This window comes from Aedes albopictus, chromosome 2 (genome assembly GCF_035046485.1).
Source record: "Aedes albopictus strain Foshan chromosome 2, AalbF5, whole genome shotgun sequence".
NCBI lineage: Eukaryota > Metazoa > Arthropoda > Insecta > Diptera > Culicidae > Aedes > Aedes albopictus.
In genome coordinates this window covers 369,175,586-369,197,741 of record NC_085137.1, presented here as the reverse complement: position 1 = coordinate 369,197,741, position 22,156 = coordinate 369,175,586, and the positions used below count along the sequence as shown (strand labels likewise).

At 38.2% G+C, this 22,156-nt stretch overlaps 1 protein-coding gene across 1 annotated transcript in view; it reads right to left on the bottom strand.

Moving 5' to 3' along the window:
* LOC109430547 (uncharacterized) overlaps positions 1-22,156 on the bottom strand; it is a 776,197-nt gene that overhangs the window by 271,514 nt on the left and 482,527 nt on the right. Inside the window, exons 4-5 of the mRNA XM_062852938.1 lie at positions 19,854-20,499; positions 19,420-19,541 (exon numbers count right to left, since the gene is read on the bottom strand). Of these exons, the coding sequence (XP_062708922.1) occupies positions 19,420-19,541; positions 19,854-20,499 (768 nt within the window). The remainder of the gene's footprint in view (positions 1-19,419; positions 19,542-19,853; positions 20,500-22,156) is intronic.

The window sequence follows — 22,156 nt, the reverse complement described above, 5'->3', positions numbered from 1 at the left end:
ATGGGGGGCTCTGTAGCACGATCGGTTGGAGTGAAGCAAAAGTACAAGAAGCTGATATCATTGGTTAACAGAAATGAAAAAAAAATAGTCGAATCAGTAGATCTTTAAAAGATAGATTTCGCTATCGACAAGCATCACATGCTATGGATTCAAATATTAAGTCGAAAAAAAAATATCAAAGTGATTTATTCTACTGAAGAACAGTTTTCACTAAATTTCGCTGTTATTATTATTATTATTTCTTTATTATAGAGATTTTCAGCCCTAGGCTACTTCATCTCTTCCAATTTCGCTGTAAAACTAACCCAGTATTACAACAATGAATTAAAAATAAATTCTACGATTCAATCTGAACACAAGTCCTTAGCCGCCTATGATCCCCAATCAGTTAACTCCCACTGAAACTTGGAGAGGGCGCCACACTCCATCAATTCGTAACACTGCTGTTAGCCACGCTGACCGACATCGAGTTGGAATTACTTGGTGTGCTGATGGTAGCAGCAATTCAGACGTTTCTATGTATATTTAATTGCAAAATCGATGAAGTAGTGCGAGCTTTTCCTCGTTTTCTTTTCGCCCAAACTAGAGGTATACGTACATAGGTATGGCGGACAACTCGAATCAACCAAAACACGTTACTCGTTGGGGGTTCCCCCTGTCGCCAGTAAAGCCGAATCCGGTGGGTGCGGTGGTGTGTGGAAAAGGCAATTGGACTAACTCGGAATCGATTCTCGTATCACCACCACCAACCGTCCCTCACAGTTGGTAGTGCTTGTGGCTTTACGTGCTAGTCGGTCAAAAGAAGTAGTCATGAAAAATAGAGAAGGTATATCATGCTGGTCGCATACGCTGGATGCTTTACTGCGGCGAGGTGCTCGCTGAGAAAACCATAGAATCCATTCATTGGCTGGCAATGCGATTTGCCGCTGTGCAGCAATATGGCGACCTTCTATGAATATACTATGCATGCTTCAATGCAGAGCACTTCTCAGGGAACAGGTTTTATGTACAGAGTAACAAAATATGTTGTGATCATATTCGTTTGGGCAAACTCAATTGAACGTTATAGCTTTTCGATACGTTTAGCTTGTTTCGTTTTGGACAAGGCTGTTTAGCAATGTAGTAGGTAATTAAATCCAACTTTCGCGTCGTAACGGAAACTATGTAATGCACTTTATAAAACTGCCATTCTTAGTGTTTCCTTCTCAACCATCGCTGGAACCCGTGAACTTCCTTAAACGGAATGAAATTCTAAACGGAGGCAAACACACTTAGACAATGATCAGAGAAAAAATCCCACCTAAAAATATCAGATCAATATCAAACTCTGTTCAAATACCTCAAATTAGTCATAGTGTGGAGTGGATAACTGACACTGAGGAAGATTACAAGTGGTAGTCGAAATACGCGTATCTGTCAAAGGATAAGCAACATAGGGCGGAATTAAAAGGTACGAAACTGATTATACTCATTCGAAGAATGTATTCTGCTTAGAGGATTCGAAAAGTCGGTACAAGACCTCAAATTACGTTGAATAACAGAGCAATAACTAGTTTAGATACTGGAGCACATGTTCATGGTATTTGCAAGAAATTCCCTTCTGTTCGGATAGAGGACTCAACTTTTCTTCAATGATGGTAGTTGAAATGCGGTTGTTCATGACTTTTCAGAGAAAGGTAGTGTGATCGACAGTGATTCTGCACGAACAAGAGGCTCGGAAAGAACCATTCCTTTTCTAATTATGTTCGTCAGCGGGGTGGGATTTATTAAACACATTAATATATGCAACGAAGGAATGCGTATAATTATGGGTGAGCTCGTTCCATACTATTATTCATGATCATTATGACTACCGTCGTGCGGGGTATCATTGGGCCAAAGCGGGGTGACAATGGGCCACCTTTCTGTACGTTTAGAATACGACGATAATGCATATTGTGTGCTAGACTACTAGAATACACAATTCTAAGATACTTTGCATCCACCATCGGATTCTCTGACTTATATTGAATCCGTGGGATCGATGGACTAATGTTATCCTCTAGGCCCAATGTCACCCCGAACGACGGTATATGATATGCGGAGGATGCAATATTGTTTTCATCATTTTCAGTCGACTCTTACTAAGGGTGGCTGGATTCCTTAACGTTACCCTATACTCTACAACCATGCACGTTTAATTTATGCTTCTTTCTAAATGCCCTGCATAAAAAAAGAGAGAGCGCTTCCGAACCAATATTGTACATAAGAAACGGGAATAATGGCAATAACTATGGCAACGCCGGCCAGGGGACGCTAATTGGGGAGAACAAAGAGATGTTGGGGAGTCTCATGAGCGTTTCAGGAGATCCAGAGGTGCTAAGATGCTCAAAGCTGACCCCGTAATATACGCACAACTACTGCATCCATTATTCTGCAACATATGGGAAACCGCGACATTTCTGGCCGACTGGATGCAAGGCGTCTTAGTAAAGGTACCCAAAAAGGGTGACCTGACTGTATGTGATAACTGGCGGGGCATCATGTATCGTTCTCAAAGTCCTCTGCAAAGTGATCCTTAACCGGATACAGGAGAAGATTGACGCAACTCTCCGACGGCAGCAAGCAGGATTCCGTGCGGACGATCCTGTGTGGACCATATTGTCACGCTCCGTATCATTCTGGAGCAAATCAATGAATTCTAAGAGTCTCTCTACCCGGTGTTCATTGATTACGAAAAAGCTTTCGACCGTCTCAATCTCGGAAACATGTGGGAAGCCCTCAGGCGCAAGGGACTCCCTGAGAAAATCATCGGCCTCATTGAAACACAGTACAGAGCATTTTCGTGCAGAGTACTGTACAACGGTGTTTTGTCCGATCCCATCCGGGTCGTTGCTGGAATGAGGCAAGAATGTATACTATCACCGCTACTGTTCCTCATCGTAATCAACGAGATCTTGGTTGGTGCGATTGACCGTGAACCAAATCGTGGATTGCTGTGGCAACCCATTACCATGGAGCGCCTAAATGACTTCGAACTGACTGATGACGTTGCTCTCCTAGCTCAACTGCGCTCTGATATGCAGAGCAAGCTCGATGATCTTGCCAATCGCTCCTCAGCGGCAGGTCTTACCATCAACGTTAACAAAACCAAATCGTTGGATGTAAACACGGTCAACCCTTCCAGCTTTACGGTAGCTGGGAAATCAGTGGAGAATGTTGAAAGCTTCCAATATCTTGGTAACCAAATGGCGGCCGATGGCGGCACCAAGATCGACATAGGTGCACGGATCAAGAAAGCGAGGGCTGCTTTTGTGAGTTTAAGAAATGTATGGAAAAACAACCAGATTAGTCGACGCACCAAAATCCGAATTTTCAACTCGAACGTGAAATTTGTGCTGCTATACGCCAGTGAAACCTGGTGTGTATCAGTGGAGAACACTCAACGGCTGCAGGTCTTCATCAATAGAGTCCTGTGGTATATAATTCGTGCATGGTGGCCTCACAATTGGATCCCCAACGTGGAGCTCCATCGTTGATGTCTTTAAAAGCCGATAGCGACAGAAATTCGGGAGCGAAAGTGGAGGTGGGTCGGCCACACTCTACGCAGGAGCGGAAACGAAATCTGCAAGCAAGCGTTAGAATGGAACCCAGCAGGACATCGCAGCAGAGGCAGACCCAGAGGCTCATGGCGGCGCAGCCTCAATAACGAAATCAAGCAAGTCGACAGAAATTTGACCTGGTCAAGGCGATGGCTGGCAATCGCCCAGGATGGAAATCTTTCAATTCGGCCCTCTGCACCACCGTGGGTGCCGAGGACTGAAAAAATAGAGTTTTCAACCGATTTCAATGATGAGGTCTTGGGGCGTTTAAGGGATTTTCAGGGTCCTCTCAAGGGGATTCAGGAGGTTCCAAGAGGTTTCAGGGAGTTCTAAGAGCGCTTTATGGGGTCTCAGGGTCAATTCACGCGGCCTCAGAGGAGTTCCTGCGGGTTGCAGAGGGTTTCAGGGTATATCAGGACATCTCAGGCACGTTTCAAAGGAGTACCAGGGGGTACCTGGAGGTCTCAGGGGCGTTGAAGGCGTCTAAATGGCATCTCAGGGGATTTGAAGCGGTGCCTGGAGGTCTCAGGGATACTTCAGGAGGTCATAGATGCGCTTCAAAAAGTCTCAGGGCCATTTCAGCAGATCCAGAGATCTTCAGGGCCGTACCTGAAGGTTTTAGAGGCGTTGTAGGAAGATTCAGGGATTCTCAGGGGTGCTTTAGGGGCTCCCAGGGGGTTCTAGGCAGTGATCAATACAGTATCTTTTTTACTATTGTCGTAATGCTTTTATCGTCATGGCGAATATTGCATATGTACTATCGTCACCGATACACACTAAATTCATGCTACATTCCATGCATGAATGTCGTTTGCATTCGATATAGCATAAGGGACGATGATTAACCCAAATCAAGATGATGGGAGTATGAAATGACAGATTCGCAATGTAGACCTGGAGTTCACGTAGATTCGAAAACTGTGAAAGAGTCATTCTGATAACTCAAGAACCGGAAATGCGAGAATGATGAGACATTGGGGGGCATGGAGGCATCCCGAGCAGAAAAGAATATCAACTAAATAACATATCAAGGTATTAAGTTTGAATACTATTTATCATATCTCTAAAATAAAAGTATTCATTTTCAGTAAACATCCATGTAGCACATAGAATGTGTAACATTCGCACATTTTTTTTTAAATTGCTCGTACGCTCACATGTTTACAAAATATCAATATTTTTCGGTATTTGAAGGTGTTATAAACCCAGTGAGATTGTCATATCGAAATTATTGCAAAATACATGCTCATGTAAAGTGTACGAGCTGATTTGAAAAAATGTGCGGATGTTACACGTTCTATGTGCGGCTTGGATGTTTACAAAAAATGAGTAGACCACACTCATTTCTGAGCGTAGCCGTTTTTGGCTTGTGCTCTTCATTAGTTGTGGTATTATTGATTTTATTCAATTATTTTACTACATGGAGCTACTAATAGCACCACTATTGGTACATTTACCCTAGTTAGAAATAGATGCTTGTTAAGCGGAGAAATTTCATTATTTACAAGAAAATATTTGTTAATTCATGCTACTTGCATGATAAAGCAGTATTCTTGGCTAAACATGGAGATAATTGCCCTGTCCAAATTATATATACCTGAGGGTGTCCAAAACATATATTCGGTGTCCAAAATACAATTCTAACAGGCGATTAAAAATTGTGATTTTCTCAGCTTAAAATGCGTTTGCTAAGCTTTTTATCACCAGGAATGCAAAGTACAATCATATTATAAGCGTATTGGTAACTTTGCAAAATGATCAAATGCTTTCTAAGGAAGCTAGGGGACGATTATTCCAACGTTGTCCTCAAATACATGAATTACCCTACCTCGGATCTTTTTTCAGAGAATGTCAGCTTTCCGACTATATTTTATAATTGGAAAGTTTGAATATATTCCATCGGGGAAATTTTGATTAGGCTAAGTTGTTGGCTATTTTTCATACTAAAATTCATTACATACAGTATTGAGCCGAAAAGCATCTCATATAAAATGTATGAGAAAATTTTCGCCGTTAGAATATTCTCTAGTCTTACGATTATGAAAATATAGCCCAAATACGAGATTTTGACACCATGTGGTATTCCCTTGAAGGTTTTTTTTTTCAAAAGTTCTTTCAAAAATTACGGGATAAAAACGTATTACTTAGTTAATGGATAACTTAATAAAAATCCATTGGAAAATTTCTGGATTTTTTCAAGAAATTCCTTGGAAAAAATCAAGTGATACTTTTGAAGATTTAAAGAAGGAACTCTTGAATATTTTCTAGAAGGGATTCCTGGATAAAGGAATTTTCAAAGTCATCGCTGAAGAAATTCCTGGATGAATGCCTTGAAGAACAACTAAAAAAATCCTTAACATACATCCTCTGTTACTAAAAAAAAATCATGAGAAACTTTAGTACGTACTCTAGAAAAAATATCAAGGGAGAAATCCGTAGAGGAATTTCTGAAGTAATCTCTCAAAGAAAATCTTGAGGATTCCACTACTGATGTTTATGTTTGGAGGTTATGGTTTTCAGTCTTGGGAGGAATAACATATAAACAGATTCATCAGCTTTCTTGAATGGACCATTTAAAGGAAAAATCCGTTTTTTGAGTTATTGTTCTGAAAAAGGCTGAAAGCCATAACCTCCGAACATCTCTTAAAAAATGTCTGCAGAAATCTCTGTAAAAATTGCAGTTAAAGGTACTAGTAAAATTATTGAAGAAATCCTTTCATGAATTTCTGAGGGTTTCTTGGAGAATTTTGTGAAGGAATCCTTGGAAGAACTCCTTGAGATACCTCCGGAGGTATTCTAAGAAGAATTCTCATACAATTTCGGATTGGAATAGTACACAAAAATCCCTGAATAAATGGGTACCTGGAAAAAAGCGTGATTAGCATGATGCTGCTGGTGGTGGTCAACCGCGCGAGTGGCGAAAGGTTAAAGTAAGTTTTGGAATAACTCCAAGAACCCCTAGAAAAATTTATCCAAAGAATTTCTTCAGAAATTTCGAGAGAATTCCTCATAAAATCCAGGAAGAAGTTCTGATAATACTCCTGGAGGAAATCCTTCAAAAAAGTAATGCAAGGAAATACTCATTCAGAGTTTTCTTTTGTCGGAATTCCTATTATTAATTAGGCGCAATATTGACAAGGGTGCTGAAATTTTGAGAAACTGATTTTTCCATGACTGGCTTGAGTCTAGATAAAAAAATCCGGATGTAAATTTAACGATGCAGAATCTGCGATGTTTTGGGTTCACAGAGGGATGTTTTAGAATTACCTGCCCAATATTGATTTCATCAAAAATTAAAGCCCTTCTTAATGTTTAACGTTACCTTCATTCTGATAAATAAAAACATACATTTTAGTAACAAGGTGTGACTTTATAAAAAAAAAATGTTGGCGCGATTCGGTGAACAGTGAGCAATGAGCAAGCGAAACTAAATATACCGAACAGTGTTTACTGCGCTACCCATGTGTCGGGTACTATAGCAGAAAACAAAATAAACCACTACAGTAAACAACCAAGGCGACAAACTCGGTCCTTCCGCAAAATTGTCCCCGCTTTGATCACTTGATTTGAATTTAAATGCTTTCCTGTGGCTTTCGCCGTTACCTACACGTATAATCCGAACCGGAAAATCCACCGAAAGCTCCTCGGTTGTATATTTAGGTAGCACCTCTCTAGCCCGGGGTCCTCCCAAAGGGGACGAGCGACGGCTAAAACTTTTTCATCTATTCTGCGGCTTTGGTTTGGTCACGATTTTATGCGCGACGTATATTTCGCAGATCCCTGCTTCCCATGACAGGGACCGAAACCCTCCCACCGACTGGCACCGCTAGTGAAAGCTTCCACGAAAAAAAAAACTTTTTGTCCCCCTTGACATGGCGTGCGGTGCGTCTGACAACTGAGTCAAACAAGACTGATACGACGAAAAAAGTCAGTTCCTTCAGTTCGACCAGAGGAAGTCGGACGGACGACAACCGCCGCCACCTCCACCGCCCTAACCCGATTCAATGCTTGCTCCCGTGAGACGTGCATGAGGAAAACATAATTTACGAAGGATTATGAATCGCCGCCATGACAGTGGGAAGTGTGAGTCTCCACGGGGGAGATAAGCTGGTCCCAGCTCTGGGAACCCGATACGACAGCGACACACGGTCAGGATGACGACGACGACGCGACAACGATTGTCACTTTATTTTCGGGAACACAACATTTCGACACCAGGACACTTCTGTCGGAAAGTTTGCGTCACTCGGTTGCGGGCGGACACGGAATTTGCGCCACATGTGGTTATTCTGGGATGGAGGCGCTACTGGTTTTACGAATATTCAGTTAGGCTAGTGTGCAAAGTAATGACTAAACGTAAATTGACTAAAAAAATAGAACACGTGGTAGACGGACGACCCCGACGCGTGTGAACCACTATCCAAGAAGAAATTATTGGTACTTCCGAATAACTGCCAGCGGCATGCACAAATTAAGTTATTACGAGTAACGACAGGAATCGTCGATAAAATTGGCAAAGGGATTGTCAAAAAAATTCCCAAAAATGCCAGTGAAATTTGAGAAGAAATTTATGGAAAGGAACTGCCGAATGAGTTTTAAAATGAATGGCCGGAAAATACCAAAGGAACTGTCAAAGAAATAAAACAGACGCAACACTCTAAACATTACCATCGTACACCGATTCACCGCTCTATTAAACCCTCGAGCAATCGCGCTGTTGGATTTTGTACAACACGTTAAAAAAATCTCGCTTTTTGTTTTCAGCTTAACATGGTGCTGGTGGTGTGGGCCAACCGCGCGAGCTACGGAAGGTTAAAAATTTGGTGGTTGGCAAATCGTGGCACTTGCATAGTTTTTGTTCAATTGATTTGATGTTTTTACACTATCGCCACCTACACTGAACTACAAATCAACCCAAATTTAAGTTGTTTTGACGCAATCCCGGTCTTCCGTGGAATAACTCAAATTTGCGTTAAACAGCGAAAGTGGCGAGTGAGTAGTTCTCGTTTGAGAGCGGCAAAAAAATTAACCCAGTGGTAAGTTATTTTCACCCAACGGAGCCCTCAAATGACGCAAATTTGGGTTAATTCAAGAAAACCCAAATTTGGCTTCTTCCACGGAAGAGCAGCGGATGCGTCGGTGCTTCTCTCTTTGTTTTCGACAACATTGCGGTGGGGCGAGGGAGAAAACAACCCAACTTTGAGTTAAAACTTTAAGCAGTTTAGCCAAATTTGAGTTTTTAAAACTTATTCTTTGGGTTATAATATTTTTCCGTGTAGCTCATGGTTGGCCAAACTCAGCTCTTTTAGCATTGGGTGAAGATGTTATAGTGAGTGTGATTTGAATTGAAAAATGTTGTGTTGCGTCTATTTGTATTACGTCAATGGATTTGAAAAAAAAAATATCAAAACAACTGTCAAAAGAATTTTAAAATGAAATGCAGCAGGTATATTCAAAATATAATTGCTGTAGAAGATTTCTAAAAAATAACTGAACAAATCTTTAAAGTTTTAAATAAAACTTGCCGAATGAATCCTCAAGCATTACAAAAAAGACGCGAACATTGTTTTTCAGCCAAAGGCTGTACAAGCTGAATGAAACTTAACACTAGACAAGGAGCACACGGGTCATGCGCCAGTGGATACGGAAAAGAAACTAATCTCACGAAAAGTTTCATCGCCCGGAGCGGGAATCGAACTTTCATCTAACAGCATGATGCGATTGAAAGCTTGGCGACCCTAAACACACGACTACGAGGCTCCATTTTTCCATTGGCATTGAGGATAAAATCCCTAGAAATAGCTGGAAAATTTTCCAAAAGAATAACCTGAAGAAAATTTACCTAAGAAAATGCCATAAGAAGCACCAAAGATATTAACTGAAAGATACATAGGGTGCGGGCACCGGTTTTGGCCAGTCTAAGGGAAATCATTTTTATTAAAATAACCAATAATCCAAAGAAAACTACCAATGTGTTAAATGAAAGGTTTCGATTTATACTTTATTAGAAAAATGCATAAATCAAGCTAATACTTCATTTTTGTATTAAAAGTGGCACTGGCCAAAATAGAAGCCTTGCCGCAGTTTTGGCCATATTCTCAGTTTTGGTTTCTATTTTGGCCAATCACGTGTATTTCTTATGGGAGTGGCCAAATTAGAAGCACCCTGGCCAAAATAGATATATGGGAGCTGATTTTTTAAGGAAAATTATTTTTTTCTTCCAGTTTTAAATTAAAATGTATGGTTTTAACAGCTGCAATCATATAATTGTATTAGAATCTACTAATAAAAAATAAATTTATGCCAATTCAGTTTGTTATAGGCTGAATACCGCACTATGGCCAAAACTCCGGGCTAGCCAAAACTGAAGCTTCTACCCTAGGGAATTTGCGGAAGTTATCACAGGAAATGCTGAAAGAATTTTCTAATCAATTCCGTTATCAATTGCCGAAGATGTTTGTAAATGAGAGTCGAAATTTTCAATGGAATCACCAAAGGAGTTTCCCTTTGAGTTTGCAAAGGAATTGCCGAAAAAAATGCGAAAGCAATTAATGAAAGAACTACTAAAACTATAGCTGAATAACTTCATATTGAACTTGCCGTAATAAAACTCAAAAATCTGAATAAGTTCCAAAACCCATTAACAAAGAGCGTTTCCAGCTCAACGCACGAATCGCGTAGCCATGACCTTTTTCAATTCAAATGCAATGTTGCTCATGTAAAAGCCTCTATCTGTATATGCATTTCTTGTTATTTGTTTTGCAATATTCATCGCCTATCTTTCAAAAATAGCGTATGAAAAAACATCTAATATCCTACCTCAAAAAATTAAAACTCGAAAACGGTTTGTTGGATTGGAATGATGTCTTCAAAGATGTTGCGGGATATTTCAAAGAGTTTAAGAAAAAATACAATGAGAGTATTATTCATTGCGGATCTATGTAAGATGTCAGGTAAATTCAATTTTCTGAAAATCTTATGTTTCGTTTTTTTTTTATTTTTCTGTATAAAGCTGATGTCTAGCCATGAAATTTACCAAAGGTTGCAGGATGGTCAAGCGCAATTAACTATTGTTTCTCGAATTTTTATGTTTCTACGGTTTTAAAACAATTTTTGAGATTTTTGATATCAAAAATATATTTTATCCACATGGTGACAAAGGGTATTATCGGCAGGTTGGTTCTCTTCGTTATGGGGGGTTTTTGTGAACCGAATTGCCTGAAATTTGGGCATATCCCGAGCAGAAGAGAAAAACAACAGCATAACAAAATGCGTTATTTTGGCAAAATAACTGCATAACGGAATTAGTAATTTTAATGTTATTAACATAACATATTGAGTTATAAACTTGGCTGTCATAAGCGGCAAAATAACAAGTCACATAACAAAAATTTGTTCCTGAAAAATCAATTTAATAACATGTTTTGTTAGTGGCAATAACAACTTAATAACAGTGAATTTGGGAAATATTTCAATAACAAATTTTGATATTAAAGAGTTATTGATAACATTTCGAAAGCAAAATTAGGGTAAAAACTAACTTTTTTTACTCATTTTTGGGTAATTATTTTAAGTGTGTTATTCTATTTTTAGAAAATAACAGGTCACATAAAAAAAAATCGAATTCATTATAAAACTTACAAACATGGACGGGATTTGAACCTCCAATCCTGCTATCGTAAATTTTCAGTCGCCTTTACCAATGAGGCTATCACAGCACTTGCGGTGAGGGACGATAGAAGCTTTAGTGGTTCTACGTATTGCCAGTTTCCCCATTCCCCCATTTCATGTTTGCCAGTCGCAGGACAAAAATAGACAGAGATTTGAATGCAAGATCAAACAATGAACCTCTCTCTCTTACCAACAGCGCTATCGCGGTGCGCAGACATGTGCACTGTAACACTAATAACAGTGGTGGCGTTCGCATGGCCCGTCGTCGGCTGTTGCGGAACAAAGAGAACGACGAAAAAGTTGCTAGTCGACTATTTATGATTGAGCTTCGTCATGGGGTGCATTTTGGCGGTGACAAAGATTCTTTCCAGACGGAGATGATTTTTTTTAATTTTTTGTTTTGTTCGCGCTGTGAGAACGGCGATTATACACGTACCTACGTGAGCGAAGGTAAAAGGTAATTATATCATATGCCGATATGATTACTTCTGCAGATGCTGTTTAGTTTTATTCTGTTTTAGATTATTTTCAGTAATGTCTTTTTTCAATGTCAAACAATATATGATCGAATAATAATAGATCGAAAGAAAAAAGTTATAATAGACAAATGCAATCACCAATTGAGCAGAATTGTCTGTATAGTTGACATTTTTATTGATTAGAATTATTTATTAGGTACCATATTTGCTATCTCCACTCTCACTAACATTCATTACTTCGTAATACATAGTCTGTTCGGTACTTTTTGACGTTATAATTAGAGGTTAGAATAGCAGTACTGTTAAAATGACATATAAATTCAACTAAGTTTACTCAATTTTGAGATAAAAAAAAACTCATTTGCAGATGTATCACTTTTTGAAGGTAAAATTTTACTTAACCTATAAGAATTGGGAATCGTAGAAAAGTGATAGGAATTTGGCACCGTAACGGGACTTTTATATTGAAAGAAGGAAATTAACACAAAGATAAACATATCAATAGCTATGATGCTATATTTACCCAAAACTCAAGTTATAGCAATGAATAAAATAAAAAATACGGAAGAGTCTGATGAAATTTCTAGAAGTTGCAATGCCTTTATTTTTACTTCATAATATGAAACAGCAGACTATAAAATAAAGAAGGTAAACTATGTAATGGTTATATCTGCGATAAATTTTCTCCGATTTTGACAATATTGATCTCATGTGATCCAGATTTATTTTTTTCCATCAACAACAAATCCGACTGAACCGATCTGGTCATCGTGAGTTAAGAAAAAACCCGAATTGCCATACACGTGGAATTTTCCATAGACCAGCTGTAATTGGCTTCTTTAGTGGTGTTCAGATAATTCCATATTCACAATCTACATGCCAAACTGAGCCGACATCCAAATTTTCATGAACTTTGGTGCCCGGGAACCTATTTAAAAATCGATTTAAAGTTTGTATGGGAGCGATTTGTCGAATCACCCCTCGTCGCATTTCGTACTGGGCGGAGCTGTCAAGCAGTTGCCCAGCTGTCAAAAGGTGATTTCAAAAAAACTTTTTGTAATTGAATTTAGGTATCAAAAAAATCTGAAAAAAATCATACTGGCTTAAAAAAAGGTGCTCTTTCGAATAAAATCAAAAAATCAATATATTATTCTTAATTTAAAAACCCAATTGGTGATTGCTACAAATTAAGTACCTTACCAAGAAAAAAATGTTAAATTTAAATTTATACGTTCAATATGTAGTCCGTCCAAAGTCTTACACCGTACATCAAACCGTTTTTAATTAGATTTTGTTTTAGATTTTATAGAGGCATTTTAAAATCTTCTCCTGTGTGGTAGGGATAGGATTTTTCAAAACACCATCGTTCTTCTTCTTCTTCATGCACCATCAAATCACCAATAGCATATCTGCCCAGCCTAGGCCCAAAGTATTGACTTCAAAGTAATCATTACGAAGCTCAAATGTCAATTTCTTGATTTTGCTTTGGCTGACCAAGCCAAGGTTGACCGTAGCATTTTCATAATTCAAATCTCAATTTGTTCATCGAGCACATGTTCTGTTGTGCTGCACGTGGATGTCAAAGCGTTTTCAACAGTGTAATTACGAAGCATGTTTCACGAGAGACCATATCTTTTCAATACGCTAACTCCACAACAACGCCGATATTACTGCGCCACATAACAAAATAAGATTGTTCAACAAAACATGTTATGGAAACGTAATGCCTTGATAATTCAATAATAACAAAACAAGATATAAAAACAGGTTTTGTGATTTCGTAGTTATTAATTTGATATTCCCCTCTGCTCGGGATAACTCAGCTTGGTTTGAGGCTGAGATCAACAGGTTTAAAAAAATCCCCCATGACGAAAAGAACAAATAAGAATACGTGAGTTCCCCTAATTAAGTTACAGCGAAAACATAAAAAAAGAAAAAAATGACCTTGTTAAATGTTACTCTAAACAGTCTGCAAATTCACATTTCTGAGAAACAATTTATCTTTTTTCAATAAAAACTTTAAAATTGTAAAAAAATCTCGATAAACATTTTACAAGGTCCCATACATTTTGATATTAGGTACACCGGGGTAAGTTGAAACGGCTGGAGCAAGATGAAACGCGAAGTTATGAAATAGATTTCAATATAATTTGGAAATTTACCCTTCGCTAAAAGATAGTTTGAATCAAAAACTATGTGTTATGGCAATCAAATTGTTTATCATCATTTGAAAACATCATATATACCCGCTGTTTCATCTTGCCCCACCCGTTTCAACTTGCCCCGGTGTACCTTTATTTTTTTTTTTTAATTTGCTGTAACTTAAGTATGGTTCGATGTAAAAAAAAAACGTTGCATAGTATTTTTCATTGGATTACGTAGAATATATTTTTTATATAAAAAAAATCTCAAAAATAGTTATCTATTGCTTGTGTCGAAAATCGATGAACAATAAAAATTCGAGAGAAATAGTTAGAAGCATTAGTTTATCCTAGGCTTCTTGGCAAAATTTGGAGCAGGAAGTCAACGTTCTTCGGAAATTGATGAAAAATTGAAGGAAAAGGTTAAAAAAAATATATGACATCTAACATAGATCAACTATGTGTTTTTTTTTTCTTATAAAAGTCTGCGAGAAAGTGTAAATATCTTTCAGATTCTGCGTTTCAAGCAGCACTTATGACAATGTTGCACTGCTCAGTTGTTCCCAATCGGGGATCACGGGCCATGCTAATTTCCCAGACACCTCCTAGGAAATCCTAGGAGAAGGAGTAACTCTCACTGAGACCGGTCCACTATTTACAGCTTGTCTTCAAAAATGTTTAAGGTGCCGATTTTTTGAAAGTCCTCGCTAAAAAAGTAAGGAAAATGCATTTGGTTACTTAAATTGATGGACCCTTCGTTAGTTAGAGCCACAACACTTTTTGCAGACCCCTCGATTTTGGTCAACCGGTGGCTCATTTAAATCGTTATAACTCGAAAGTTTCACTGAAAACCACCTTAAAACGAATTGTTGTTGGAAAGAGGAAAGATAGAGCTACTATTTACAGTAATAAAAAGTTGGGTCGGCCATATTGATTTTGGCCGCCATCTTGGATTTTTATACAAAAATATTTTTTTCGTCATGATGGCAATCACCGATTTTCAATGTTTTTGCATCAATAGAAAGCTGAGACATTTATACATAACATATCAAAAAATTAGAGATGTCTCTTTTCTATCAAAAGTTATCTGCAGTTTTGTAAATTAAGCCACGTTTTCCCCATACATTTCCATGCGCTCCGGCAACAACATGCAACATCATCCGAGTTTACGCCTGCATGTATACACAAAGGTACCTGCCGCAAAATTTGGGCAAATCGGAGGTTTGTTTCCGTTTTAGACTGTTTCTCAATGATGCGGGCATTGGTTTTATAACTTTTTTAGTGTTTTGAAAAGCTTAAACCTTCAGCTTTTCATTAGAGGGTTCAGATTTTAGATTCGTATTCGTTAACACTGCGAACTAACGCTACATTTATGTAAATGGCCGGCACCGGGTCCAGTGCGCAAAAGCATGGTTTACAAAACGGCAGATAATTTTTGAAAGAAGAAAAAGACATTTCTAATTATTTGATATGTTATGTTTAAATGTTTCAGCTTTCAATTGATGCAAAAATTTTGAGAATCGGTGGTTGCCATCATGGTGAAAAAATGTTTTGGTATAAAAATCCAAGATGGCGATCAAAATCAATATGGCCGACCCAACTTTCTAGTTTTGTAGATAGTAGATCTATCTTTCCTCTTTCCAACAGCGTTTTGAGGTGGTTTTTGAAGATACTTTCGAGTAATAACGGTTTAAATGAGTCACCATTTGACCAAAATCAAGGGGTTTGCAAAAATTGTTGTGGCTCTAGCTAACGGGGGGTCCATCAATTTAAGTAACCAAATGCATTTTCCTTACTTTTTAGCGAGGATTTCCAGAAAAGCGGCACCTTTAACATTTTTGAAGACAAGGTGTAAATAGTGGACCAAGAATTGCCCAGGTGTGAAAGTTCTTTGGATTCTGCGTCTCGCGAATCATTTTCCAGTAAAGGAGTGTTGCAAAGCTCAGTGATTTTTAATCTGAGGTGACGGTCTATTTGGTGTAAATACGTATAGCATAGTAGATGGAAGATTTTTGTAGATGTTAAGGAAGAGAGTTATAAACAAATATTTTTCGGTTTTTGAGTCTCATCGAGTGCTTTCAACAACATGTATAGTGTTGTTACCAAACTCAGTAAATGCTTCTCGGATTTGGGTATCATGTCGCCCTTTTAACAATATGTACTTTGGTGTTGCATAGCTCAGTGATTGCCAATTTTAAAACACGGGTCATGTGAATTTTTGTAGAATCTACGGTGCTAGAAAGATTTGTAAGTTTTTTCAAGATTGTCCACTTCAAGAACACTGCCAAGAAAATGGTGTTGTTGTAAAATCCATTGTTTCCAATCTGTTATGATGAACCACTACAAGTTTCTAAAACCTGAAATGCCAGGAGAGCGTGACAATGTTTTTCGGATTAACAATTCCATAGCGCAGTATCACCAATATAACAGTGTTTCAAAGCTGGGTGGTTTCCAACCTGGGATAACGGAAGGGTCTCCGAATTCAATGAAAATTTTAGTTAGACATCCATTCCTATAAAAATATAGCGACTGGCCGTTGGTTTTTTGGCTATATCTCTAAAACGGTAAGAGATTCCATTTTGGCGTCAAAGAACGAAAGGAAGACCAAATGTTTAACACTTAGAAAAAAATTGCTTTAAATTCATCTATGATACAGACGGTACTTTTATCAGCATTTTTAGACGTTTTTTTTCTGAAAAATTTTCTGAGATTTTTTTTTTCTTACTATATTTTTATTGAAATTGTTTAGGCTTTGGCGTCGATTTTACTAAAAATAGTTTGTTCTACAATGTATTGTTTTTGAGATATGTTTTTTTAAAGATTGGGGTGTTCTAAAAAATTTTGAAAAATTGTGAAATTTCATCTAGCGTTTTCCGGGAAAATAGTCCACTTTGATTTTTTTTATTTCTATGAATGATCATATATCCACGACCTCTAGGTCTGGTAAAATGTTCATGAAAATCGGAAACCCTTTGGCCCAAACTATTCGGCAATAAAAAAATCCCCATATTGTGTATCTCAAAATTCTCAAGTAACTTTTGAAGTTTTATTCTGTTCTCGAAGAGATTTACATTTAAAAAACTGATTCATTCATCAAAACCTCTTTATAACCTCTTTAGGAGCATCTTCCGACCTTTTGCAAACCGTTTTAAAAATAGCAATTAAACAGTTTTTTAACTCAGTTGAAAATTTTTCCACCCTCTGCGGTTATGATGTTGATCATGTGTTTTTTTTGTCTACAAAAAGTTTGACAGTTGCTTCCACCGAAAATGACGGTTTATTTCTTTAAATTTAATTTTTGTATATTTTTATTTGTTTAAACTTTTGCAAACATTTGTCATGTCCAAAAAGGACAATTTTCATAATCAGTTCGTCATGGTGACTCTAGCCTTACTTTTGACAAGGGCCGAACAGAAATTTTCAAAAAATATATCTCAGAAACAGTTTGTCAGATTGATGTGCTGCCTTCAACAATATTTTAGGTAACTTATCGGGCTATGTGAAAAAAGTAAATTCCAGGGTTCGTAATTTTCGTTTCAGTGATACGAAATACGCTATTCTCACGCCAGCGGGAGAGTTAATTTTCACTTTTCTGCATGAGGGACACTTCCCACTACTTTTCTGGAGAGTAACGACAAATGATCACTGAAAATCACTTCAACCAGCGGATAATTCTTTTTCGTTCAACCGAATTTTCACTCTCAAAACTCTCATGAGAAGATTTTCAAAGCAAATACACAAAACTGTGGTCGCCACGGGGTTCGAACCTAGAATATGACTAAAATCAAACGCGACACGCGCACTCCAACCACTTTACCACGATAACTACACAGAGGGGGGGATAAATTTGCTCCATAAAAGCTACCATCGTTGTCGTCATAGGAGTCAAGAAAAGACAACATGATCGAGCAATCGAAGCAATCGAAAATCTCGCAGCTCTGGGAGTGAGTGAAAATGTTTTCTCATTCACTTCGCAAACCACATTTTCGCTGAAAACTGGCGTGAGGGAGTATTCGATTTTCGTGAGAATGAGTGAGCATTCCGAACGCTGGTAAATACTTTAAAAAAGTAACGAAAATAAAAATTATTTGAAAATAAAATTCAAAATCAATTATCTCAAAAAAGTTTTTTTTTATTTTTATTATTTTTTACATGTTAAAGCGGATATCTATTGCAGTTTATTGTACTGTAGGTGATAGAGAAATGATGGACAAAAAAGTTAAAATTAGAAAAATGAAACATACCCAGGAATCTCTCCAGCTCACTTTAAGCGTGAAAATGCAACCATATTAGCAAAACATTTCCCTCTGTGCTCTTGTTTAGCAGGATGAAGGATTTCAATAACTGGGGTATATGTATTAAAAAAACGCTGCAAGCTAAATGAGTGTAAACTCAACAGAATGTAGCCCAAACTGAACGTCTAAAATCCAGGTAGGGTCTTGTACCATTTGGGCAGGTGTATTTATTTTGGGCACTTACCGCTAGAACTAAGTCAATTTAAAACTGATTGATTTGAATTTTTGTACAGAGTTGGGCACGCACAGTACAAGATACAAGCACGCACAAATGATACAAGATCCTACATCCGATTCTTTTTGTTTTTGCACGGGTCGTTTTTTACTACAACTTAGTCAGTTTTGAACCAGTTGACTAGAGTTTTTATACACGGCTAGTACTAATCGTGCCTAAATGTGAACAAAATTTTATGAGAGTCGGATTAAATTTGACAGAGTTGATGATGATGATGATGATGATGATGATGATAAAATTGTACCCAGCATCAACGCATGGATTACCTATGGCTGCAGAATCATTTCGGAAGGAAATGATCTATCTGATAAATTATTGTAGCAGGGTGATCGTGATCGTGGGTTAAAATCGTGAGGTAAAATCGAAGCCTTTCAATTAATTACTGTGGGATTGCACAAAAGAAGACAAAGTCGATGAGAGGCTGGCCAAAAGCCAATGTGACGTAGAGCCACAAGGAAGAAGAAGAAGAAGAAGAAGGAGAAAACGAAGAGGAAGAAGAAGAAGAAGGAGAAAACGAAGAGGAAGAAGAAGAAGAAGGAGAAAAGAAGAAGACGAAGAATAAGAAGAAGAAGAAGGAGGAGGAGAGGAAGAATATTGCCTACCTGTCACCAGTCAAGTCCGGTGTGGCAAAAAAAACTTAACAAAATTCTTGTCGTACATTTAAGCCGCTTTTCAACGAGTTTAGCTTCCTTGGAATAATCGCTTAGAGTTATTCTTAGCAAGGATGATACATATTTCCTTTCATTTTTTTTTTCAAAACTCATAACAGTTCTATAACATGCCCACCACCAAACGTTGAAAGTGTACATTTTTATCCCGCATTGAGACACATTCTATTACTGTCATCACGCATCCGAATCATGCGTGTGGTATCCAGTATCAACAAAATCAATCCAATCAGCGAGAGACTATCTGAGACCAAGCATGACGCACGCACATCCTTCGCCAGCTCCGCTAGTCAGGTCTAGTCCGCTTACCAAAAATAATCTCATCAATATAACACAGGATAACACCTACCTTCTTCGCAGCGTGGACCAGTTTTGCCAAAAGGACAAAGACACCGTTGCTGTTGCTGCTGTCCACTGCTTTCACCGTTGCTGCAGATTCCCTCGTAACCACAATCCAGCGTGCATGGCGGCCTGTTTTTTGGAGGAAATAAAACGTCGACTCAGTCAATAAGTCACACTACCAGGGCTGTTCTTCGCGTACCGCAAAGAGGGGTAATATTGGTCAATTTGATAACTGCTAGTTTATTTAATTAAATGATATTAATGGTTGTTGAAGTTATGTTGTTGAAGTTATAAATAAAAGCATTAGTATAAAGAGTTTCCAAAAAAAAAAAAAAAAACAAATCATTTCGAAAACGTTTAACAATTTACCCCATTTTATGCTACATGACCAGCTGTGAGAGTATATGATTGAATTGAATCAGTGCCCACCAGATATCCTACCTTGTCACGACGGGTGTCGATCCCGGACTAGAACCTGACGTCGTCATCGTGCCTTCCTCACTCGCAGCAGGTGGTGAAACGGTAGCAACTGGCTCCACTCTATCGCTATCAAAGTCATCATCGAATGATGCCGTAAGCGCGAGAGCTTTTATTTCACCGGGATTGCTTCCGTCTGTGTCCTGCATATGTAATGAGCTGTCGCCGGTTATTTCCATACGAACTGACCTGGAGCTAGGGCTGCCGCTGATGCTGCTGCTACTACTACTGTCGCTTTTACTACTACTACTCCTTCGGGCAGCATCGGAAGCACCAGCTATGATTGGTCTCTTTTGGTCACCGTTATTGCTGCTATTAACAAAATTGGTTTGCCCGCGGCCACCGCTGGACAATTTTGACGTGGCCGCTTTCGAGCTGTTCGTTTTCCAATTATGATTAGCTTTCCTCAGCGATAGCGTGCCATCGAGAGCGTTGATATTTATTGGTTTCATACTGCCCTCGCCGTCCCCATCGTCGTCGTCGTCGAACGTTTTCATCGATATGTGCAGATCGGACATATCCAGCTTGGCGCTGAACGACGCACCCCGCTGGTACAGGACGTCCTCTTCCACGTCCGATGAATTTTCATCGGTTGTTGTAGAGTTTATTTCTGAAACGAAAAGATAGGGCGAAAAAGAAACTTTAGCTTCAAAAAATTACAGGTGAGACAGTTTTGCTCCTATAGTCACAGCATAGGTGTTCAGCGTGATCATGCTGAGGGTGACGGAGCTGAGAAATAGACTATGTCACAGTTGGGAAGATACGCCAAGAAGTAGAATTATGCAAAGTTTTGAAGGTTCATTGTACTGACTACTTTAGTTTATGACTGTACCAAGGAGCATGACTGCTTGCATGATTTTTTGAAGTCCGTTAAAAATCTTGAGAGCATCTCTTGCAAAATGTATTAAGCATTTTTTTTTTGAAATTCCTGGTTTCCTTTTAAGTCATTTGAAAATTTTCTCGACCATTTCTTCGATTTTTTGCAATTTGTTATGAAATTTCTTCGGGTATTCCTTCAGTAACGCATTTGGAAATTTAAGGTGCGTTGACTTTTGGAATATCTTTGACATTTCCTTTAGATCCCCTTCGATAATTTCTGTGGTAATTTCTTTAAAGATCTTTCGCCACATCCTTTAAAAAAAAATAATTCGGTAATTCATTTGGAAACTGCTTGACCAGTTCCCCCAGCACACCCTTTGGAAGTTGTTACGGGAGATTTTTTGGGAATGTCTTAAGCATTTTTAACAGCTTCAGCAGCAATTTTGGAAAGATATTTTGCAATTGATCAAGTCATCTATTTTTGGAATATACCCAGTAATCTCTCAGGCAATCCCGTTGAGAATTCCTTCGGCAATGACTTCAGTTATTAATTCGGCAATGCTTTTGGGAATTTCTTCGCAAATTTGTTTGATTTTTTGAATATTTCTATGTTATTCCCTAGACAGTCCTCTTCTTCTTTTTTGTGGTTCTACGTTCCCGCTGGAACATGGGCTGCCTCTCTTCAATTAAGTGCTGTTTGAGCACTTCCTCAGTTATTGATTTAAGGACATTCCTTGCCAGCCATTGCATGAATGTGTATATTGTGAGGCAAGGACAATGATACACTATTCCCAGGGGAATCGAGAAAAGTTTCCGACCAGAACGGGAATCGAACCCGTCGTCTCCGGATTGGCGATCCAAAGATAAGGCTGATTCAATGGTGACCTCTAGACCTCTAGACAATAACCTTTCGGATTTTCGTTGACAATTTCTTCGGGGAATCTTATGGTAATATGATTATATATTACATAAAGAATAAATTTACAAAACCTTATGCGAATTCCTTCTGCAATACATCAAATTTTTGAACATTTTTTTGGTGTATTCTTCAGTGATGCTTTTGGAACTTTTTGCAAGAGTTTCTTTGAGAATGTCCTCGGCATTTTTGTCGAACTTGTATTATGAAACAATTTCTTTATAAATTTCTCAGACAAATTTCTTTCAAAATTTTTTATACAATTCTTTCTGAATTCTTTTTGCAATTCCTTCAGAAAATGTTTAAGAAATTAATTTATCAACTCCATAGAAAATTCTGACGGTAACGCCTTCAGTTATTCTTTTGAGAAGTCGTTCAGCAATTCCTTTGGATTTTTTTATTCTTCAACCACTTTACCTAATTTACAGCTCTTTTGTCCACTAGGCAAACTAGGGCACTGCGTGAGCGATTCCAATTGGCAGCTGCACTTACTCTTTGTACAACGCCTCAATGTATTCTATTCTAAATCTCC